The sequence below is a fragment of the Pelodiscus sinensis genome, chromosome 31 (assembly GCF_052426305.1).
Source record: "Pelodiscus sinensis isolate ZL-2025 chromosome 31, ASM5242630v1, whole genome shotgun sequence".
Lineage (NCBI taxonomy): Eukaryota > Metazoa > Chordata > Testudines > Trionychidae > Pelodiscus > Pelodiscus sinensis.
Window position 1 is genome coordinate 2,570,906 of NC_143082.1, and position 22,918 is coordinate 2,593,823.

The 22,918-nt window shown below is 56.9% G+C and overlaps 1 protein-coding gene across 1 annotated transcript in view; it reads left to right on the top strand.

The window, feature by feature from the left end:
- The window catches only part of CACNA1A (calcium voltage-gated channel subunit alpha1 A), a 252,419-nt gene that overhangs the window by 95,576 nt on the left and 133,925 nt on the right, over positions 1-22,918 (top strand). The window contains exons 6-7 of the mRNA XM_089774768.1: positions 19,592-19,697; positions 20,569-20,708. Coding sequence (XP_089630894.1) covers positions 19,592-19,697; positions 20,569-20,708 — 246 coding nt within the window. The remainder of the gene's footprint in view (positions 1-19,591; positions 19,698-20,568; positions 20,709-22,918) is intronic.

Consider the following 22,918-nt stretch of genomic DNA (forward strand, 5'->3'; position numbering starts at 1 on the left):
AGGAAGGCAGGTACAGTAGCTGGGGTCCCAGTGCAGGGGTTGTGGGAATGGAATTCAGGTCTCTGTGCTGCCGTAGGCATCATGTGCAGTCTTGGGCAAGTCGCTTTGGTCTATACCCTTACAGCTATTTAAGCAGCCATTTATTTGGCCTTTGCCTCTCTGCACCTGATTTCCCCATGGCTGGGGGAGACAGCGCTGCCTGACCCCAGGGCACATTTTGAGATCAAAGGCATTGGAGACCAGGAGGTGCTCGGGTAGGATGGTGATGGGGGTAGGTTCAGGCCTCGGCTCCTTGTTCTCAGATCCTCCCACCACTCGGAAGGTTGAGAGAACTGATTGTCTGCAGATGGATACAGGGGGTGGTCTCAGCATCCGTCTGGACGTCAGGCCCTCTGGGGTCTAGGTAGGAAGGACAGCTGTGCTCCCACTAGCAGCACACTTCCAGCCAGCTTTCCAGAAGACTTTGGTGCTTGGTCACGCCGAGCGCTTTAGAAAACCTTGCACCGTGTCGTGGTACTGCCATGGGGCAGCAGACGTGTGGAATGCTGGCCCGTGGCTGCTCCATGCCTCAGTTTCCCCACATGTAAAATGAAGAGATCATTATAAAGCTCAGCCTCCCAGGAGGCGTAGCAGAGTTGACTGGTTAATGCTGGCAAAGCATAAAGGCCAAGAGAGATGCTAGGCCCTCAGCTGAGCAACCTCAAGATTCGAGTCAGGCCAGGATTAGTCCCTAGGTTTTGTCATTATGTCTCCACCCCTCATATAGTGCAGCAGGGTCTGTGCGAGGGACTGAAGGCTGGCGAGGCAAGGCCAAGGCAAAGCAATGGCTACGGGATGGGCGTGCTAACAATCATCGTCCCATTCGATTGCCTTATTATTCCTTTATTATGGAAGCACCAAGGAGCTGGTCGTGGCCCAGCACCTCATTGGACTGGGTCCTGTATGCTGTTTATTAGGTGTATTATGGTAGCACCTCAGGGCCAAATGGCCCAGGGCCCGATTGGGCTGGATTTCGTATGCTATTTATTAGATGTATTACGGTAGCACTCAGAGTCTATTATGCGCTCAGGTGTATTACAGTAGTGCTCACTTACGGCTGAGGGCCCCACGGGGCTGCACCCTGTACATTATTGTTTAGGTGTATTACGGTAGCGCCTCAGAGCCCTATTTGTGGTCCAAGGCCCCATTGGTCTGGGTGCTGTATGCTATTAGGTGTATTATGGTAGCACCAAAACATCTCTGGCCTGGGCCCGGGCCCGGGCCCAGGCCCAATTGGGTTAAATGGGGAAAAAAACCCAGAACATAATTGGGTTGCTGCATGGTCTCTGATCTTGTACATAGAATGCAAGTTGTGAGTGGCAGGGGCCCTCTTTCCAGGCCACTGCCCCCGGCTAGCACAGCAGGGCAGTGGAAGCTGGCTGAGCTCTGGTGTGCTACGAAAGTGTAACTAAGCCCCTGGACAGATGCGCGAGATCTCGCTTTGACTCCTGATTCTGCTGAGGGTTTCCTGTGTGACGTGGGGCGAGTCAGTGCCCCCTGCCCATGTGTGACATAAGATTGAAATGTTCCCCTACTTCACAGGGGAGGGTCACTGATCTCTGAGAGGTGCTCAGACAGAACATGGGGGGAGCAGGGCCAGACGAGTACAGAGCCTGCACCTTGGTCACACCCCGGCATCCTGAGCCTGCCTCAATGCACTCCCCTCCCGCGGTGAGTCTCTGCTCGTGGTAGCTGTGCTCGGGGTTGACAGGGCTACATCTCGGGATTTCTGTCACTGCACTGAGTGTCCGGTGAGACAAGCTCTGTTGCTTTTTTCTCAAGGATATTATGTTGCTAAAGTTCCGGGAATTAATTGCATGAGAGGCTAATTTTGGCATAAAGGTCTTGCCTGACAGCTGCTTCGGGGAGATCTTGGGCTCCGTGTGCCATGTCCCTTTGGGTCACTGGCCCTGAGCCTGAAGTCAGCGCACAATCTGAGGGGTCTGACAAGGTACTGAGGGCGGTGGATTAAGTGGCTGGATTGAAAGCCCTGGTGCTGAATTATCCACAGAATGGGTCCAGTGTGGGCAGGAGCAGAGCAGCACACACTCACACACACACACACACACTCACTCACACTCATACTCACACATACACACATTCACACTCACTCTTCTCTCTCATTTTCCCCTGCCCTGTAGTTCAGCTGCATTCCAGGGAGGGGATTTCAGTGCAGCACCTGGGGGCAGTGAATGGGGTGACTTTTGTGGCGTGGGGGATCCCTGTCCCACTAGGAACAACTGAGACCCACCACGCTCATTTCACGCAGGCCACCAAGCCCTGCTCTGATGAGTGGTAGGGACTGGCCAGGGCTGAGGTTGCCCCAGTGGCAGAAGGCTCCATCTCCCCGTCCCTTGAGCCGGCCAGGCCTCAGGCTGGGAGCCCTTTCCGGGCTGTGGATACTGTGGCCTACGGAAAAAGCCAGTGGGAATGTCGGGAAGAGAGAGGCGAGAGCCTGACGAGGGCGTGAGGCAGTTCGGGGAGGAGGAGAATGGCTGTCTGGGGCGGGGGAGTTCACTGTTGCCCTTTGCTAATTAATAATAGTAATAATAGTAATTAATAGTCTCTCTCGTATACACAAAGATCACTCAGACTCCCCCCAGGCCTACTGCCCTAGTCGCAACACCTCACCTTTCTCTTCTGCCGCTCTCCCAGAGCGCCCCCAGCACTTCGCTAGAGAGCGGATCACACGCTCCGGCTCATTAGCGCCTGGCACCTCTGGCTGGCCCGCCCTGGGATACTTGCAGGGCTGGGATGTTGCGCTGCTGCCCAGCTTCCTGCACTGGGATAAACTGCCTCCCCTGCCCGTTTGTCTGTGGACAGGGCTTTGTGTGTGTCCACCTTTGGGACAGGGCCTGTGCCGCCTGCGTTTCCAGGAGCAGGGGGTGGGTGTTCTCCTGTGTGTGCATATGGAACTGGTGTGTCTGTCTAGATGTTTGAGGGGCCTCGGTGTGCAGGCGCATGCATTGTGATTGTGCGTTTCCATGGCTAGGCGCTTAAGGTTGTGTGTATCTCTCCCTAGGTGCATTGGGGTGTGTGCATCTGTGGGTACTTCCACCTCTGCGTATGTAGAGGAGGTGTTTCTGTGTTTAGGAAGGTGTGCTTCTGGAGCTATGGGTTGTGGGAGAGTTCTGTCTGTGGCTGTACCGTACCTGGGATATTTCCCATAGCAGGCATATGGGGTGTCATGGGGACAATGACGGGTGTGTGTGTGTTTCTGTCTGTGGCTGTACCATACAGGTGTACCTGGGATATTTCCCATAGCAGGCATATGGGGTATCCTGGGGACAAGGACGGGTGTGTGTGTGTTTCTGTCTGTGGCTGTACCGTACAGGTGTATCTGGGATATTTCCCATAGAAGGTTTGTGGGGTGTTGCAGGGGCTGGGTCTGTGAGAGTTTTCCTTTATGGCCTAAGGCTTATCAGGTAACGAGTTAACCATACAACCATTCACATCCATAGTGTCTGCTTGCTTTATTCTCCCTGGCATCCATTGCATTCCGAAAGCCGCTTGCTTCTGTGTTTGTGGGTAGCATCTAGGGGCTTGGGAATCCTAACGGGGGCCAGGTTTTCTCACCAGTCCAGTGCCAAGGCAGCTGCTGTTGCTGGTATGTGTATATGTGTGTGTTTGTGTGAGTGTGTGTTCTCAGGGCGAGCTGCTGGTTACTGGTCTCTTGAGAAAACTTGGCACTAGGTTGCATGGGCTTTCTGTACCTATGTTGTGGGGTATGCAGTGTTAGAGTGTGCAGGAGTCTGTATCTAGATGTGCTTCCCTGTGAGTGTGCATGTGTACACATTTCCCGGGGTGTGCGTGCGTGTGTGTGGTGGGATGTGTGTGTATATGCCCATCTGTGTATTTGGGTGTATCTACATTGCCATTAAAAACACAGCTGGCCCACGCCAGCCGACTTGGGCTCATGGGCCTTGGCCTAAGGAGCTGCTGAATGCTGGTGTAGACGTTCCAGTTTGGGGTGAGGTCAAAGGGTCCCAGAGCTCAGGTAGCAGCTTGAGCCCAGATGCCGGCACTGCAGTCGCATGGCACGAAGCCCACGCAGCCACTCACCTCCGGCTTGGGACACGACAGCTGTTTAAGGACCCCAGAGACCCCTGCATTTGGAGACAGGACTGTTGTGCTGTGAAGGATTTGGGGTGCCTGGGTGAGTCATTCTCAGCCATTCCGATTTTGCACTTTACTGGCAAGCCCCGGTCAGTGTCACACTGTGAAAGATGCATAATGAGACAATCCCTGGTCCCAAGAAGTTACAGGGTAAAACTTTCCTAAAGGAACCGGGCTGGCCAGGGACCAGGAATTCCCTTTCACAGAAAAGGTCCAGGCTTTAGAAATTGTTTTCCTTCTAGATCAGGACAAAACCGAGACCTTTCCAAACTTCATGAAAAAATACAGAGAAAGTGGCTTCCTTCCGTGGGTAGCCAACAGCTTAGGGGTTAGACCCCTCTCTGGGGTAGAGTAGGCTTCAGTTCCTAGTCTGTCTGATTTAGAGCAGGGTGAGAACTTGGATCTCCCAGAGGACTGGGGATGGTCAGTCTCTAGCAATGAAAAAGCAGCACAGCTCCAGCAGGGGAGATGGAAAGAGACTGGTTTCCAGCAGTGACACAGCATCTCCCGTCTCCCAACCCAGCGCCTGAGCTACTGGCTGTTCTGAGATGGTGGGCTCACTGTCCAATATATCCACAGAATCATGGCACACTAGAACTGGAAGGGACCTTGAGAGGTTATCAAGTGCAGGCCCCTGCTCTCGTGGCAGGACCAAGCACCATCTAGATCGGGGCAGGCAAGGTGTAGCCCCTGGGCCGAATCCGGCCCACCACATTGCCCTGCGGGCCACCCCACCGGGCCCCGCAGACACGGAGCAGCTCACACCACTTTAAGCAGCTGGCTGCTCTCTGTGCTTCTGCTCCGGGTGCTTTCTTAGCTTTTAAATAGGGGGGAGTGGCCACAAACCTGATTGACCTTGGCCCATGCATGTCTGGCTTCCCTTGAAGCCAGCACCAATGCTGGCCTGGCCCTTTTATGTACAGTGCGATCAGGGGACCAGGGGCTTTCTCATTTGCACTGGTGTGAACCAGGAACATCCAACTGAAGCCAGGGGAGTCACCTGGAGTAGAACTGGGTGTGAGAAGAGAATCGGGTTCCCCATCCCCAAAGAGCTCTCCCTTCCTTGCCAGCCCAGCTCCTGTTGAGTTGCTCCCACTGGTGTATCTGCTAGTGGTGGGTTGTTTATTGAAGCCCTGATCTGTGTTTTAATAAAAGGACCATTGCCCTGGCTGGCGTACTCCTCTTGTGGTGTGCTTTCAGGCCCAGAGAGCGGGCGTGCTGGCTTCTGATGAATAATTAACCTTTGGCACTTTGGCGGTGCCTTCCTTCAGCAGAGTTGTGTCCACGCAACAGGCTCTAGGGGCATGAGCTCTTCTAGCCTGTGGACCTCAAATCAGCTGTATTTCTGTGACGGCGCGTTGGGGGTCCCCCGTCTCCTGCACCCCGAAATGGCACAAACAGACTCCACCAGCCAGTAGAATTGAGGGTGGTTTATTGCTCCTCCAGGATACAGCATAGCACAGATGTAATCTGGTTACAGGAATTGGGGGCTAAGAGGCCTCAGTGCCCCCCTTGAGATAGGGGAATCCCAGCCCGCTCCCCAGTTCCTTCTCCCCTGCTTTCCAGCCAGGAACTCACTCACTCTCCTCCAGCCCTGCCCCCCAGCCAGGGCAGCATTCCACCTTCCTTTGTTCCTCTCCATGGGGGTCAGCTGGCCACACCAGTTGGGATACCCTCTTTGCATAGTGACTCATCGCTTGTCTGCTCTGTGGAACTACAGACAGCAGCCAGAGAGTTAACAGGTTACCCCCCACTACCTCACAATTTCCACAAAGAGTTGTTGATCCTTCCTCCTCACCTGAGCCCAGGTCCCTACATTTTCTTCTCTCCTCCCCGATTGGACTCTGACCAGCTAAAGCAGTGGGGTGTGTATGTGAGAGAGAGAGAGAGAGAGTGTGTGTGTGTGTGTGTAAAACAAGCAAACATGCTTCTTTTGAGAATAGCTTGAGAGTGTGGCCTAGAGGTTTGAACAGGGACTGGGGTGTCAGGACCCCACCTTCTATTTCTGATTCTTGGAAAAAGCTTGGCCTAGCGATTGGAGCAAAAGGAGACTGGGAATTGGGGGCCCCTCCTCACCACTGAGACAGGAGTCTCCTGCATAGACTGGGAGCCAGGTGTCCTGGGTTCTATTCTAGTCTTGTGAGATAATTTCAGGGTTAAGGACAGGTCTACCCTGCAGTGTTATTAGCGCGTCTGAACAGCATGCTGTTATTTCGAAATAGTGTTGAGCCGGAGGACTTCTTACTCCGCCCCTGTGACCCTCATTGCACGAGGAGTAAGGGAAGTCGGGGGCGGAGTTCTCAACCTTCGACTTCCTGCTGTGTAGACAGCGCCAAAAGCTGAATTCAGCTATTTCGACTTCAGCGAAGCAGTTGATGTAGCTGAAGCTGCGTCGCTTCCTTCAGCTTTTGCCCTGCCGTGTAGACACGCCCTCTGTGGTAGAGTCTGTTCAGGAGCAAGAGAAGGCCGTGCACACTTCCTGAGATTGCTGATTCCCTCCTGATGTTCCAGTGACAGCAGTGTATTCCGAGCCTGATGCAAAATCCACTGAAGTCACTCGGGCTTCAGCTGACTTTGGCTCATGCCACGGCTTTTGTTCAGCCCTCAGACCCCAGTAGCTTGGCATGCGTGCAGGAGAGCCCGAGACAGAAGCCCCCCCCCCCCCCCCGCGACACTCTGAGCTGAGACTTGCAGATGCAGTGTCAACTGAGCGGGCTTGTGCAGCTTCTCCTGGCGCTGGCGGCCTAGCCGGGGGTGAGCCACCTGAGAGAGGTTTTGTTTGGGACTACGTGACTTCGCTCTGCAGACATTGGCTCTGAGCAGGAGATGCGATACACACACAATCCCCCCAGCCCAGCCAACCCCACCAGGACAAAGGCCCATTTGTTCTGTGTGTGATCAGGGGTGAAGAATAAACAACCCCGCAGGGCCACTGGGCCAGGGCACCATTCTTTCACCCTCCTTTCTTCTCTTTTCAAGTGCCTGTCAGGGCTCTGCGTTTCCGCATGGGGTGCTTTTCATAAAAGGAGAAAGAGTGTCTGGGAGAGAGAGGCAGAGGTGGGGGTCGGGGAAGCTTGGAATCTCTGGGGCAAAGTGCACTCTTGGGAAGGCGTCTCTGACCCTTTGGGGTTCAGGAGAAGAGGGTCGACCCTGTGTGTTCAGGAAATACAGATGTTCACAAAGAAAGTCACCCCGGAGTAACCCCGAGTGAGCCGAGAGGGAAAAGGGAGCAGAAATCAGCTTTAATTGTAAGCCCAAGTTCTGCGGCACAACTAGGTCTTGTCTTGCATGGACTGGGGGGCAGAGGAGCTGTCCCTGCCTCTCCCCCGACTCCTATCCCATAGGGAGGGATTGTCCCTTGTCACTGTCATAAGAACATACGAGCGGCCAGACTGAGTCAGACCAACGGTCCATCCAGCACAGTGTCCTGTCTGCCGACAGTGGCCAGTGCCAGGTGTCCCACAGGGAGTGAACAGAACAGGGAACCATCAAGTGATCCCTCCCCTGTCTCCCATTCCCAGCCTCTGACAAATAGCCATTGATGGACCTACCCTCCATGAGTCTATCTAGCTCTTTTTTTAATCCTGTTGAAGTCCTAGCCTTCACCACATCCTCTGGCAAGGAGTTCCACAGGTTGACTGTGCTGCGGGAAGAAAAGCTTCCTTTTGTTTGTTTTAAACTTGCTGCTTATTAATTTCATTTGGTGACCCCTAGATCTTATAGTGTGGGAATAAGTAAATAACTTTTCCTTATTCACTTTTTCCACGTCATGAATGTATAGACCTCTATCATATCCCCCCTTAGTCTCCTCTTTTCTAAGATGAAAAATCCAAGTCTTTTTCATCTCTCTTCACGTGGAACCTGTTCCAAACCCCTCATCATTGTTGTTGCCCTTTTCTGAACCTTTTTGAATGCCAATATATATTTTTTGAGATGAGGTGACCACATCTGGACGCAGTATTCAAGCTGTGGGCGTCCCATGGTTTTATATAGAGGCAATAAAATATTCTCTGTCTTATTCTCTATCCCTTTTTAAATGATTCCTAACATTCTATTTGCTGTTTTGATGCCGCTGCACACAGAGTGGCTGTTTCCAGAGAACTCTCCACAGTGACTCCAAGATCTCTCTCTTGAGTAGTTGTAGCTAAATTAGTCCCCATCATCGAGTATGTACATGTCCTGCTGTCTTTGCCTGTGCCCGGCATCAGTGGCAGGATGGGGGCGGGGGTGCGGTGGAAGCTGACTCTGATGCAGTGTCAGGCTCGTCTTCTCTCGATGTCCCTGACCCATATGTCTCCTCCTCTCCGTGGCAGACACATTGGAACATTCCCTGAGCTTTGGGGCCAGCTTTGACTCCTGAGCTGGCTTCACATATGCCTGAGCTGTCTTGCTAGCTGGGCGGTGGGTGCCCCTTACTGTGGGATCTGAGCCCCTTCCCACTGTGCTGAGACAGCAGCAGGCCCGGGTACCCTGGTGGCTCTGCCCCCTGTGGGAAAGGAAGGCCGGGAATCTCCCGCCATTGGGTCCTGACCCGCATGAGCCCAGAGGACGCCGTTGGCTTCCTCTTTGCACGTGTGCCCTCTGGTTAATCCCAGCAGCGGCCTCGGTGTCGCTCTCCCCGGGGTCCCGCTGTAAATGAGGGTCTTTGATCTCCGCGGGGTTCCTCCTAGTTAAATATTTCATCACCACAGAATCCAGGCTGTGATACTGGGGCTTGTTTGATAGTGAAATTAATGAGAGGGAGACAGCTGTAGGCATCACATGGGCTCTGGCAGGGGCTTTGCAGCCGAGGAGTGAGTCCATTTCTCCTTTCCCCAGCTTCCTCCTCTCCTCCTGCCATCTCCTTCCCCCGCTTTCGCTCCCTCTCGTCCCTCCCTCTTCCAGTGGTGGGCTCCCTCTCACCCTTATTTTTCTTCTCTCCTCTCTCTCTCCATCTGTCCGGCCTCTTTCCCCCATTCCCTCCTTCCCTCCCCCTCACACTGAGGCTGCTCTCGGGGGGTATGTCTACACTAGAAAGTTAGTTCGAACTAATGGACGTTAGTTCGAACTAACTTTCCTATGCGCTACACTAGCGCTTCGCTAGTTCGAATTTGAATCGAACTAGCGGAGCGCTTAGTTCGAACTAGGTAAACCTCATTTTACGAGGACTAACGCCTAGTTCGAACTAGCTAGTTCGAACTAAGGGCTGTGTAGCCCTTTAGTTCGAACTAGTGGGAGGCTAGCCCTCCCCAGGTTTCCCTGGTGGCCACTCTGGCCAACACCAGGGAAACTCTATGCCCCCCTCCCGGCCCCGGACCCCTTAAAGGGGCACGGGCTGGCTACGGTGCCCGTGCCAGGTGCAAGCCTGCCAGCACCCAGCTAGCAGACCCTGCACCTGGCACGGCACAGAGCCACCCACCCGATGCCCCCCAGCCCACTCCCTCTTGCCGGGACCAGGCTGGCGGCTCCCGGGAGCTTGCCCTGGACCGCAAGAGGCGGGCACCTTCCTGGGCTAGTGCGGACATCGTGGACCTCGTCCACGATCTCCGCACTAGGCACAGGAAAGTGGCTGTCTAGGGCAGGAGAGCTGCCAGCCTGGCCACCCAGGACCAGGTGTGCATGAAAATCAAGGGGGTCCACTGAGACCCCCGACACTGAGCCCTGAGCTTACAATGGCCGTCCTGGGTCAGACCAAAGGTCCATCTAGCCCAGTAGCCTGTCTGCCAACAGCGGCCAACCCTAGGGACCCTGGAGGGGATGGACTGAAGACAATGACCAAGCCATTTGTCTCGTGCCATCCCTCTCCAGCCTTCCACAAACTTTGGGCAGGGACACCACTCCTACCCTCTGGCTAATAGGACTCCATGGACCCAACCTCCATGACTTGATCTCACTTCCCTTTAAACTCTGTTCTAGTTGTAGCCTTCACAGCCTCCTGCAGCAAGGAGTTCCACAGGTTAACTATTTGCTTTGTCAAGAACAACAACTTTCTCTTACTAGTTTCAAGCCTGCTACCCATTCCTTTCCTTTGGTGTCCTCTAGTCCTTCTTTATGGGAACTCAGGAAGAACTTTTCTGAATGCACCCTCTCCACCCAACCCCTGCTTTTAGAGACCTCTATCCTGTCCCCCCTCCATCTCCTCTTTTCTAAGCTGAACAGTCCCAGTCTCTGTAGCCTTTCTTCATCTGGGACCTGTTCCCAACCCCTGATCATGTTAGTTGCCCTCCCCTCTCCCAGCCTTTCTCTTCCCCTCTCCCACCTCCTTTTCCCAGTCTCCCCCAGTTTTTTTCAATAAAGACAGAGTCAATGTTGGAAGAAACGTTATCTTTATTTTGTACATCAATAAGAAGAGGGGCTAGGGAAGGGTAAGTGGAAGGAGGTGAGGGAGGAATGGGGTACGAGCCCCCGATGGGGAGGACTGGGCTGACTCTGCGGGCTTCTGGGGGTGGAAGCTCTCCTGCAGCCCCCCAATTACTCCCTCTCCCCAGATGGCAGCCTGCGGCAAGTGCAGCCGGGCTGATGGCCGAGTGGTGTGATGTGCCCAGTGTGGGCACTCAGGGCACTCCAAGCCAGAACTTCTTTGGAAGCGGGGCACCCCTGAGAACTGTGTGTCCGGGGTGGGGGTCGGGACCCTTTAAGCGCAGCCCTCGGCTAGCCTGAGACAGCATCTCCACGCTCTAAGTCCTCCTTTTATGCCCTGCCGGCACTGCTTCCGGCCATCCTTAAGCCCTGTTCAGAGTCCACTCAATGTGGACTTACTAGTTCGAACTAGCAAAACGCTAGTTCGAACTAGTTTTTAGTTCTAGACGCGTTAGTTCGAACTAGCTTAGTTCGAATTAACTAATTCGAACTAAGTTAGTTCGAACTAGCGCTGTAGTGTAGACGTACCCTGAGAGGTGGGGATTCTCCTACCACAGCCAGCGACAGCCGAGTATCGTCCTCTGCAGTCCAGACACCCCGAGAAAAGCCAGGACCGGCCCTGCCCTCCTCCTCCAAGTTTCCCTCGCTCATGCCCTCTTCTCTCTGATTCAGTCCATGGGACAGGATCTGAGGAGTTGGATCTCAGGCCGCACTGCAGCCTTGCTGGCCTTGCGAACAGCCCAAGGCGGGAGTTAGGCCAAGAGGTGGTGTCTGTGGCCTGGCCCCATGTGGTCTTCTGTAACCTCAGCAGAGCTGGGTCTAGACAGTATGTGGATGGGAAACCTCCAAGGTAAACCAAAGTGCTGGTGGTTTTTATGTTCCCTTCAGGCCTGGTGCTGGGCTCTGCCCTTTGGATGAGAAGTAAATCCAGGTCCTAACTCCTTGTGGCCGCTGAGGATGGCAGGAGTGTTACCTCTGGCGTCTGGGCGTTTGGGGAGATGCCTGAAAAGTCCCTCTTGTTTCCGTTGCACTCGGGGTTATTTGTTGTTTCCCGCCCGAAGCTCTGACATAACGTTGCTTTGTGGCTGTTACAAAGCTGCACGTCCCCTCTCAGCGCTGTGTGGATGAGCTTTGGGCTGCCCTGCTGTGCAGCTGTGGACAGTGCCACACCCCACCCCAGAGGTGGCTGCCTTTCAGTCTGAGGAATGTGTGTCGCATTGCTGCTGTCCCGTCCCACATCTCAGTGCTGGGCAGACGCTCTGGGCAGTTCAGCTGTGGAAAAGGTGGGTGCACGCCAGTACTGGGGCCCCCAGCTGGTAAAAATCAGGCCAGCTCCATTGACTTGAACAGAGCTCGGCTGGTTTGCCCACGCTGGGGCCTGGCCATGTTCTGGAAAGTGCTTTGAGAAGCAAGCTGTCCCAGGAATGCAAACGATTATCATTTAGTTATTAATCTGCAGTAAGTGGCCTAGCCAGGGTGCAGAGGCTTGGCCGGGTGACTTAATTAGAGCGTCTGCAGGGCCAGAAGCCTGGAGGCCCAGGCGAGAAGGGAAGGCGGTGTGCTCAGCCGTGGTGTGCAGGCTGCTGAGCTGCAGGGAGGGGACACTGAGAGCAGCAGACAGAGTGCTGGGTCACCGGAGGGTAGGTCGCGGGGGCTGGGCAGTCTGTCCCAGGCAGGGCAAACTGGAAGGGAGGGCTCTGGCACGGGGCGAGGACCTGTCTTCACCGCAGAGTTAGCCTGGCCAGAGTGCGCGTGCCCGGGGGAGTCTGGCCGGGGAGGGCTGCTGTGGTGCGACCTGGGGCAGGCAGGCAGGGGAGCTGGGCCGGGCTATCTGCTTGCTAAGCAGCCTGGGATGAGTGATCTGCCGTTGGAATGGCACGGAAGAATTGCTGAGCACACTGGTTCCAAAAGCCGCCGGGCTGGGAATGTGCAGTCGCAGTGATGCCTTGGCGCGCTGCGTGTTCCGTGGCCTCCGCTCCGAGGGCTCGTGCGCCGAGCGCTGCGTGAGAGGGCCTGGCTGCTGCTCTCCCTCCGCAGCGCTGGAGGAGGTTTGGGTTCAGTGTCGCCGAGCTCAGACGCTGCAGTGCCAGAGAACAGCAGCAGCGAGTGGCTTGCCAGTTCCCAGTGTGCGGTGGTGGGGGGCTTGGTGCCACTCAGACGGGCTGCAAAGAGGGATCGGCAGGAAACAAGCCTTCCCCACACCCCAAAGCTCCAGAGTTTGGGGTGACTGTCCCTGCCCCAACTCAGAACAGTGCTGCCAAGGCAGCTGAGCGAGGCCCCCTTTCCATGGACCCCCCACCCCCCGGCCAGCCATGCAGCAGCGATGGAAGGGAGTGCAAGGGGAGCCCCCTTTAAAGCGTCTGTCCGTCCGCCTGTCTGCGCGTCTCTCCAGCTGTCCTCCAGCTCTGTCGTCCCCCGGCTCCTCTCCCACCCTCTCTTGCCCGGTAAGAACCTTTCAGTGGTGAAGTGGCAGCAGCAGGCCTGGCTGCAATGTTAAGAGGCCTCTTCTCTGGGCGCAAGCCAGTCCCTCAGCACTGTCCAGGGAGCCCGGGACTTGTGCCCCAGACGATCAGCGACCTGCGGCTTTCCCCTCCTTTGGGAGGCCTAAGAACGAGGCCACTTTCCTCCCCGGGGGTAGTGCTGAGGAAGGAGGCCTGGGGATTGCCCCTCCTCCCGCCCGGCCAGCAGGAGCTTCGGGAGCAACGGCTCAGGCCCCAGTAGGGCAGCCGGGCAGTGATGCTGGTGTTAGCGGCTCGCTCAGGCGTTTGAGTGCGGCTGGTCGGCCTCCGGCGCTTTGGAGGTGGCTGTGGCTTGGAGCCTCCTCGGTGGGAGCCGGGGGGAGGAGATGGCCACGGGGCAGACTCGGCCCCCTTTCCGCAGGCCTGTGGGGCTGCTCACTGAGCTGCTACACATTTGGCACCAGCGGCCGGTTCCATCTCCTCTCTGGGAGCCTGCGAACCAGCCAGGGCTTGGGCAGGAACTTGAGTTCTTGCCAAATTATTGCCGTGGGGGTTGAAACATACATTTCAGCAGGATCCGTGCCGAGAGGAGCGGGCGTGTGCTAGCGCTGCACATTTCAGCACCAGGCCTGCACTCAGCCCCAGCCACTGACGGCGGGGGGTGGGGGGACGAGGGGGGGCACCCAGCCCTGGAGGCAACAAGAACCATAGACGAGAAAATGTAACTACCCATTAACTTCTCCCCTCTCCTCCTCGCTCCCCTCCCTTTACGTCTCCCCTCCCCTCCCCTCCCCTCCCCTCCTCTAACCTCTCTTCTCCCTTCCTCTCCTCTTACCTCTTTTCTCCCCTCTCCTCCCCTCCCCTCCCCTCCCCTCCTCTAACCTCTCTTCTCCCCTCCTCTTCCCTGTCCTCTCATCTCCTCTTACCTCTTTTCTCCCCTCCCCTCCCTTTCCCTCTTTCTCCCTTCCTTCCTCTTTTCCCTCCCCTCCCCTTCCCTGCCCTCTCCTCTCCTCTCCTCTCCCTTCCCCTCCTCTCTTCCCTCCCCTGCCCTCCCATCCCCTCCCTCCTCTTACCTCTCTTCTCCCCTTCCCTCCTCTCTCCCCTCCCCTCCCCTCCCCTCCTCTCCCGGGAGCAGGGTAATGCTCCCGAATGCAGAAAGACAGGACCAATGCCCCCCTCCCTCCTGCGTGCCAGCGATTTCCTGGCTCAGGACAGCGCAGCAGAGGACATCCCAGCTTCCGCCTTGCCGGAGCTGACCTTAATTCCATCCCTGAGTTCTCTGGGAAGTGCGGGAAGGCTGGAGCCCTGGGACCCCTGGGCGAAGTTGCTGGCTCCCTGTCGTGCCATCCCCTGGGCTTGTGAGAACCCAGTCAGACCTCGGGGGAGCCACTAATGGCCGTAAATTCAGAGGCCTCCAAGGGGCGGCTGTAGAGCTGATCAGGCCTCCGGGGCACGTTTCTCAGTGACCCTGCTCAGCCCTGCAGACCTAGCCTCAGGCTGGGGTTAAGCCCGAAGGGTCAGCAGTGCCTGGCCCTGGCTCTGGTAGGCGCTAGGGCTGGGCTTGTCTGAGGCTAGGCTCTGGAGGGCGGTGCTGTCCTATCGATCAAACTCCTGGGACAGCTGCCAGTTGCCTCTAGGACTCAATCAATACCCTTTGCAAAAGTAAAAGCTTCTTGGTGGAGACATAAAATATTTGAGTTTATTTTTTAATGATAAAACGTACCGACGGGCCGTCCCGGAGACAACTGTGCTGCATGCCCCGGGGGCGGGGGGGGGGCGGGGGGGGTGCCAGAGCAGTCACCCATGGAGCCCCAAAGGGCTCATTATGCTGAGAGCAAAGGGGAACGAAGGGGCTGAGCCACAAGCGGGGGAGAGCTTTGCAGTGAGGTGGAGGTAGGCTGGTACATGGGGAGGCGCTGTCGGGGGCGAGAGGGGAGCTGCGTCTGGGCTGCCATCGGCACGCATGCTCTGTGGCTGTGCAGAGGGCATTGGCCGCGTGGCAGGCCCGAGAGGAGGCTGGGGCGCAGGACAGGAGGAGAGGGATGCTGTTCCCAGTGTCAGGCACTGCAGAGAAGGGGGAGTTTGGATGGAAGGACCCTGAAGAGGAAGGTCAGATGGAGTAAGACCCATCTAGTGAGAACTGCATCCTCGGTGCTGAAAGGGAGGGGGGCCGTAGGAGGGCTGGGTGCTAGACTGACGCAGGGCATGAGACTGGCAGGCTGGGGTTGAGAGCTCTAGGGATGGAACAGTGCAGTCCATTAACCGATTCATTGATAAGCAAATGCATCCCCCCACCTCTTGCCAGGACATTTTGTAGCAGGCTGGCCAGCAGCCTGGCTCAGTCCCGGCTGGCTCCTGGTCCAGGACCTACCCCTGCTGCAGCTCTGCATTTAAAGTGTGTTAGGAGCCAAGCGGGCAGGCAGCCCGGCTCAGTCCTGGCTCACGCCAGGTCCGGGAGCTTACTCCCTCTCCCCCAGACAGGAGCGGCTGCCTCCCCCTTATTAGAGGCAGCAGCGCAAAGTGACAGGCAGCCAGTCCATGAGGGGAGCTCATTTTTCAGCTGGCTCCCCTTGCAGACCAGCTCCCGCCTGGCACTCTGCGCTGCTGCCTCTGATACAGAAGCAGCAGTGTGGGGAGTCGGGACTCCTCCGGAGCGGGGCCGGAGTGCACAGGCTGCTGGCCCCACCCCCGGAGACTATCAAATAGTCGAGTAACTGCTAAGAATTCAGGCCGTTACTTGAATATTCAATTAACCACTGGTACATCCCTGGAGCTCACTCCCAGGGTGCGGGGCAGTGGCCGCGGGCATGGGGGAAGCAAGGACCCCATGAGACATTATGCAGTCGCCTGGGTTGTGGGGTAGCCTCAGCAGGAGGGCTGGCAACCCTGGGGTTCCCGATAGCATGGCAGGTAGGGACGTGGCTCTCTGACCTTGGACGCGAAGCTGGAGCTGGATCGCTGGTTTTCTCTCGGTGTCCAGGTCTCCCCCTACCCTCGGAATGAAGACCTTCAGGCTGAGTCTACACCGCAGGTGGGCCCGGGTCAGCTGACTCTGGCTCAGGGGCGGCTTAAGGTTGGTGGAAGCATTTGGGCTCCATGTGAGCCCCAGGCGCTGGGACCCGGCAAAGCTGGAGGCTGGCCTGAGAACACTGCCAACCAAGGCAAGCAAAGCTCCTGAGCAGGCCAGCGAGTCGCTAGCCGTGGTGCTGAAAGAGGTTTCTGCACAGAGGAGCTGTGCTCCTTGGCTGCTGTTACGCTGCGATTCTCAGGCCTCTGCCTGTGGGAACATTGGCTGCGTGCTCGCTGTTTGCGGTGACAGTCGGGTGTGTGTGTAACATCTCATCTCTGTATTGTCGCACCAGAGGGAAGTGATTTCCCCAAGTCAGGATAACAGCAAGGAGTCCTGCTTCCAAGTTCCCTGCTGTAACCACGAGCTCCCACTTCTCCCCCAGCTGGGACGGCAGCCCAGGAGTCTTTGCTTCCAGAGCTGCGTGCTACCCACCAGCAAGCGGGGCTCAGCGTGTGAGACATGCGGGCCCTGCGTATTCAGCGACTCCCCCCAGCCCCTCTCCGAGCCAAACAGAAAAGGGGAGACGGGCACGAGCCCTCTGAGCCGATTGGCAACCGCCTGGCTGAGAATCCCGCACCTTGCTGCTGTGTTAACAAGCCACTCACTGTGCTTGTCAGCTGCTGTGTTCCTCATGCCTTCTAGCTCATGTGTCAGACGCAAGGCAGCAGCTTCCCACAGCACTTTCATTGCTTGTACAGGGTAAGCTGCTTGGGGGTTTGCAAAACTATTAACAATAGAAAAGGACATTTTCTGCAAACTGGTGTGTGTGTGCGCGCGCGTGTGTGTGCGTGAAGGAGGCAGAGACCTGCTGAGCATGTGTTTTACATTTTCAATGTATGCATCTTTCAATGAGTAATATGTTAAAATGTGTAGTTGCAGACTTTTAACAAGCATGTTGTAAGGGTGAACAGAAACAAGCCCAGAGAGCAATCGCCGCTGATGGGTGGCATGCACCACAGTCATGTGGATTGGTGTTGTCAAGCAGCGTTCCCTCCTCATTTTTTTCCATCCAAGGGTGGAATCAATTCTGTCCCGTGCACCGATGCATGTGTGCTTGTGCACCACAAGTAGAATCACCTGCTGCCGGCTGTGGGCGGCACCTGGCTCTCCCTGGGGTGGCCGCCCAAGCGCTCAGGGAACACTGTTGACAAGTGATTGGCAGAGGGCCATGTGGAATGGGATGAGCAGCAGACTCCTTCCATGAAATGCTACATGGGGGGGACGGAAGGAGCTCACAGCAGAGGGGACTTGCGAAGGGCGGCTTGGGCTGCCTTGTGCCCCGAGTGATGCCAAATGGCACAGGAAGGGTTCGTTTTGGGGAGGGGGCTCTAGCCGGTAGGGTGGGGGCGTCTCCTGGTTCAAGCAGAAGTGCCTGGGATTCAGGTGTTCAGTTCCTGGTTCTGCTATGTGGGCAGATGACTCCCCTCCCCGCGCCTCAGTTCCCCACCTGCATAACGCCAGTAGGTGGAGGCTGCATTGGACCATCGCCTCGCCTTCCAGGTTGTTCCTCCGTACGGACCCCCCTGGCACCCTCGCCTCCCGCAGGGCATGGGCCTCCGAGTCTCGCCCAGCCCTCTCCACTGGCCAGTGCAGCCCGAACAGCCGGGCTGCCTTTGCCCAGGAGCGCCTCCCTGCCTGGGAGGGAAGTGTGGGGGAGCCCGAAGAGGAGACTGGCGCAGGCGAGTGGCTCGCGCCTTGTGGGAGGGAGCAGGGCTTTGGGGTGCTGCTTGGGGACCCCGGAGCTCAGGGTTTGCTGCAAAAAAGGCTTTAACCGATCCACAGCACAGGGTGGCTCTTTCACCTTCCTTCTGCCTGCCCCGCCTCTCATGCCCTGCCCATGTCCAGCCTCCTCTCCTTGGACTTCTCCGCTAGTGGTTCTGCTCCCACAGGCCCCCGACAGGCCTCCACCCCAACCGAGCGATGAGCAGGAAGGGCCGGTTCTCAGCATGACAGCGCTAGTGCTGGGAGACAGCACAGTGAGGCCCCTGCTCCCAGGCCCCCCTCCCCACCACAGACTGGGCTAGCCCCAGCTGCTCTGCATACTCCAGCTGCTTAGCACTGAGATCAGTTTAACCCTTTTACAGGGAGCCACAGCACTGGAGAGGATGCCTGAGTCAGGGCCCACAAGCCCCCGCATGCTGCATCCCAAGCACACTCAGAAGCATCCCCCATAAGGCTCTGAGCCCCACCCTTTGGCAGAGGGGGCAAAACTCCACGGGGAGGGCAAGGGACTTGCCCACGGTCTCACAGTGCGTTAGTACAGAGCCAGGAATAGACTCACTTCCCTGCTCTGACCTGTAGTTTCCTCTCCCTGAGTCAGGAACAGACATAGCCTCTGGTGCCACCCAGTCCCGAGTTCCTGCCTCCTGCAGCAGACAGCAGCCCGATCCCCTCCCTGGGACAGAATCTCACCCCAGCTCTGCCGCTGGACATCCAGCCTCCCCATCCCCGGCGCCAGCGGGGCTCCTCCAGGTGTGGCTTGGTGCTCCTGACCGCATCGTGGCTACGTTGTAGTCAGGCTGTTCGTAAGGGAGGTGGACAGGCAGTGAAATGTGCACGGCCATGAGTTTGACTGGAAACTTGGCAGCTCCTGAGGCCCTGGGGTGCTGCTGCTGGGGGGGACTTCAGGACACCGCTGCTCCGGAGGACCCTGGGGCCCAATGGCCCCTGAACTGTTGGCTGCCCCCAGCCACCCAGGGCTCTGAGGGGACCGCTGCTCTGGTAGCCTCCCGGGTGGCCTGTGGGACTGCCGCTGCTCTGACAGCCCTGGGGTGGCTCGTGCAGCTGGCCCTGGGGTCGCCCCAGTGGCCCAGGGCTCAGCCCCGCCAGCTAGCGCAGCTGCAGAAGTCACAGAGGTCCCAGAAAGTCCCAAAGCCGCAGACTCCAGACTCACAGCCTTACCCAGGGGGTCTGAAAAGTACTCCCCTCCCCCGCCCCCGCTTTGCAGCTGAGGCATTATGGGATAGCTGCCTAGATTGTCTCAGCAGACGGGCTGGAGGCGTGGCCCTGCAACAGGCCAGGTGCGGCTGGAGCCCAGTTGTGTGGAGGAATATGGCAGGGTGGTCGCTGACTGCAGCACAGTCCGGTTACACCAGCCACAGCTGAACTGCATAGTCATGGGGCCAGCCACTCTGAATGCCAGTGACTGGCTCCCCCATGCACAAAGCTAAGCGGGGCTGCCCCCTCCCTTTGTCCTGGGTTGTCAGCAGGGAGGGGGCAGCTCTCCTCTTCTGCCACGCAGGCTGGGATCCTGGGGCCTGGGCCCTGGGGGAGCGGTCCGACATGGCCCAGCACACCAGGGAGAGCTCATTGGGTTGGACGGGACAGCGAGCTAGCCTAGGCCGAGGGCTGGAGGCTGGGTGGCTCAGGCCCTTGGAGACCCCCATTGCCCCTGCAGCCGATTCAGGGACTTGGGGGCACGTGGGTATTTCTGACTCCAGACACCCCTAAGCAGAGTGATCCCGCGCTGACAGCAGCTGAGCTCCGCCCCGCAAGGCCCGGGCCCTTCTTGCAGGCAGCGCTCCCCCGGGGCAGCCCGAGAGCTGAGCTTTCCTTGACTCGGGCGCACTCCTTTTGAATACATGATTTTAGCGACGATCATCGCGAACTGCATCGTTCTGGCTCTGGAGCAGCACCTGCCTGACGAAGACAAGACTCCGATGTCGGAACGACTGGTGAGTGGGGCCAACTGGGGCCTTTCCCTCTGTCCTAGCCGGGTCCCCAGGTCTTGTGTGGCTTGGGGAACTGGCCGGCCACGTGGCGTGTGTGTGTCCACTCGGAGTTAGTCCTGGACGGCTCCTGCGTGTTACATTCACACCCTGCGTGACTCTGGGATCGTTCCTCCAAGCGGCTGAGATCTTAGCCCCAGGGTGGTCGGCCTTTCCCTCCCCTGTCCAGCTGTCCTCTTCACATCCTGCCTCCTGCCCTCTTGCAGGGAACTGGCCAGTGGCATGCGCCTCCCACACAACCGCTTCGGCTTCCGTGTCCCACTGGAGCCTGGCTGTGTTACCGCTGCGGCAGCTTGTCCTAGATTCCTCCCTACCCAGGAAAATCAGAGCCAGGCTGCGCTGCCTGGGAGTGACAGCCACTTCCATGCCGGTGGCTTTGGGGCTTCTAGGAATCTAGGGGGGTGGATTTTTGGTCTCCATTCACCTCTGTCTCTTTCTTTGCACCCCCGCCTACTTAGAGCTGGCCCTCCCCGAACCCTTGCTTTCCTTGAATTATTTTAACATCTCTTCTGACGTTCACACCGTTCCCTCTCTGCCCCCCCTTCTCTTGTACTACCTGCTGTGAGAAGGAAGTGTAGTCTAGCAGTCAGAGCACAGAGCCCCAGGAAGTTCTGCACTCTGCTCCTGCTCTGGGCAGAGTGTGATCTAGTGGTTAGAGCAGGGTCCCTGCCACTTCCCCCGGGTGTGGCCTGAGGCAAGTCCCTTCCCCTCTGTGCTTCAGTTTGCCCATGCCCAGAGGGTGCTTCGAGACCTGGAGAAGCCCAAAGGATTGTTACCGTTTTCGTGATGTAAATTGTCTGCATTTCCCTCTCCCCAGGATGACACAGAACCATATTTCATTGGAATCTTTTGTTTCGAGGCTGGAATTAAAATAATCGCCTTAGGGTTTGCTTTCCACAAAGGCTCCTATCTGAGGAATGGCTGGAACGTGATGGACTTCGTGGTGGTTCTTACAGGGTGAGTAGCTGGTTTTTATCCTCCCTGTCTGTGTGCAGGTCGCTTGCAGACAATGGCGTGTTTTCCTGAGCTGCGGGAGGCGTAGGTGGTGTCCAGTGGCTAATGCAGTGAGATTGGCCTTTGAGACTCTTGCGCCCCATTCCCAGATTAGCAGGAAGCGGTGCTTCGTGTGGGTGACAGCTGGGACTTCTGGGTGGTGTCCATGCAGCCTCGGGCCAGCCTGAGTGTCTCCCATTCCCCAAGCAGTGCAGGGCTTGGGTGCGTGCAGCGGTTTACAAGCTGGAGAGTGGCACAAAAGGGCGATGTGGCATTATTAAAGCATGGGGCTTTGTGCCATCCTGCATCTTCACTCTAGTCCGGTTCCCAGAGCTTCATACGAGCGGCCAGGCTGGGTCAGACCAATGGTCCATCAGGCCCAGGATCCTGGCTGCCGACAGTGGCCAATGCCAGGTGTCCCAGAGGGAGTGAACAGAACAGGGACTCATCCAGTGATCCAACCACTGTTGTCCAGTCCCAGCATCTGGCTGATATGAGCCTAGGGACACCAGCCGTGCCCATCCTGGCTCGTGGCCATTGATGGACCTGTCCTCCGTGAATTTAACAGGGTTCCAAAAAAAAAACTAGATAAAGTCCTGGCCTTCACAACATCCTCTGGCGAGGAGTTCCACAGATTGACTATATGCTGCATGAAACAATACTGCCTTTTGTTTGTTTTCCACCTGCTACCAATTCATTTCATTGGGTGAGCCCTGGTTCTTGTGTAATGGGAACAAGTCAATAACGTTTCCTGAATCACTTTCTCCACACCAGTCATGAGTGGATAGACCTCGATCCTATCCCCCCTAGTCTCCTCTTTTCGAAGCTGAAAAGTCCCAGCCTTATTAATCTCTGCTGCTTTGTAACCTGCTTTGGAAGTTGGGAGGTGTGTGGAACCGTAGCCTCTCTCCGTGTGCTGAGACATTCATGCTGCTGGGGGGGTGGAGCTAACGGGCTTTTATTCCGCACAGATCCCTAGTCCTAATGAGCACTGGGACCCCCTTGCAGCAGGCCTCGTTTGATGAGAGAGCCCTACTGAGAGCCTGCAGAAGTTCTCTGCAGTTTAACTTCCCCATGGCTTCCTGCTTCTGTCCCTCCGTTGCTGGCCCTCCGGGGGGCTGTGGAGTTGAAGGCCGATGCGTATTGGAACTCTTTCTTCATCTTCGAGCCTGTCGCATTGGTTCTAGGATTTCTTGGGGTTTATCTGCTGGGTAGCTCTCGTGTTTGGATAATTCAGGGGTAAATAAGGTTGCGTTGCCCTTGTGTTGGCCTGTGTCTCTTTCACTCTCGAGTTCTGCAGGAGTTGCTGTGGGAACTGGGGGCTTGTTGCTTTTCTGTGTGCTTCCCTTTATTCGTCACTACGTTGTGTGTGCGGGGGAAGTGTTCCTAGAGCACTTGCAGGCACCCATGTGGCTGTTGGGATGTGTCTCCCATTTGTGGTGAGGTTTCTGTCTGCACCCTTCAGCTGGGGTTGTGCATCGGGTTGTTCTTGGCTTAGTTCTGATTGTGCGCCCAGGGGGTCTCTTGTGATAGTCCCTGTAATTGCTGTGGCGGCAGCATTTGCACTAACATTCAAAATGCCCTGCTGCGGCTGGAGCCTTTGGTTCTTTTTCTTTTTTTCACGAGATTTGTTCCTTGGCTGCTCCTGTTTCTTTGGGGGATGCAGCTGTTGCTCTCCGGGCAGCAGGTGTTACTCCCTTCGGAACGCCAAACCCCACGGCTGTCCAGGCAGTGTCTTGTTAAGCAATGAGTGGAGGCCGCGGAGCCAGGGCCTTGCCTGGCGCAGGAAGCAGAGGCTCTGCCTGGGTCACGCGGCTGAGATCCGGAGGGGTTAGTGGAGGGAATGTGTTAGGGGCGGGGGGCTCAGGGCGTCGGGAATGGACTGTCCCGCCTTTCCTTCAGATTGCCCGTGGGAATCCAGCTCCCACTCTGCTTGGCTGCACGGTGAGATTGTGAGGGGTTCCATCCCAGGGATGGCAAATCCCCTTAACTGCGTAAACATGATGCTTAACCAGTTAACCGATTCGAGGGGGCACAGGTTGGGGCATTGCTCCAGCCCAGTGGGGCTGTAGCGCCTCTCCCCGCATGCCAAAGCTGGGCTATAGAGCCCCCTCCCCATCGCCGCCACAGGCAGGGGCTGCTCCAGGTGTCCAAGCCTGGGCCCGCTGCACACA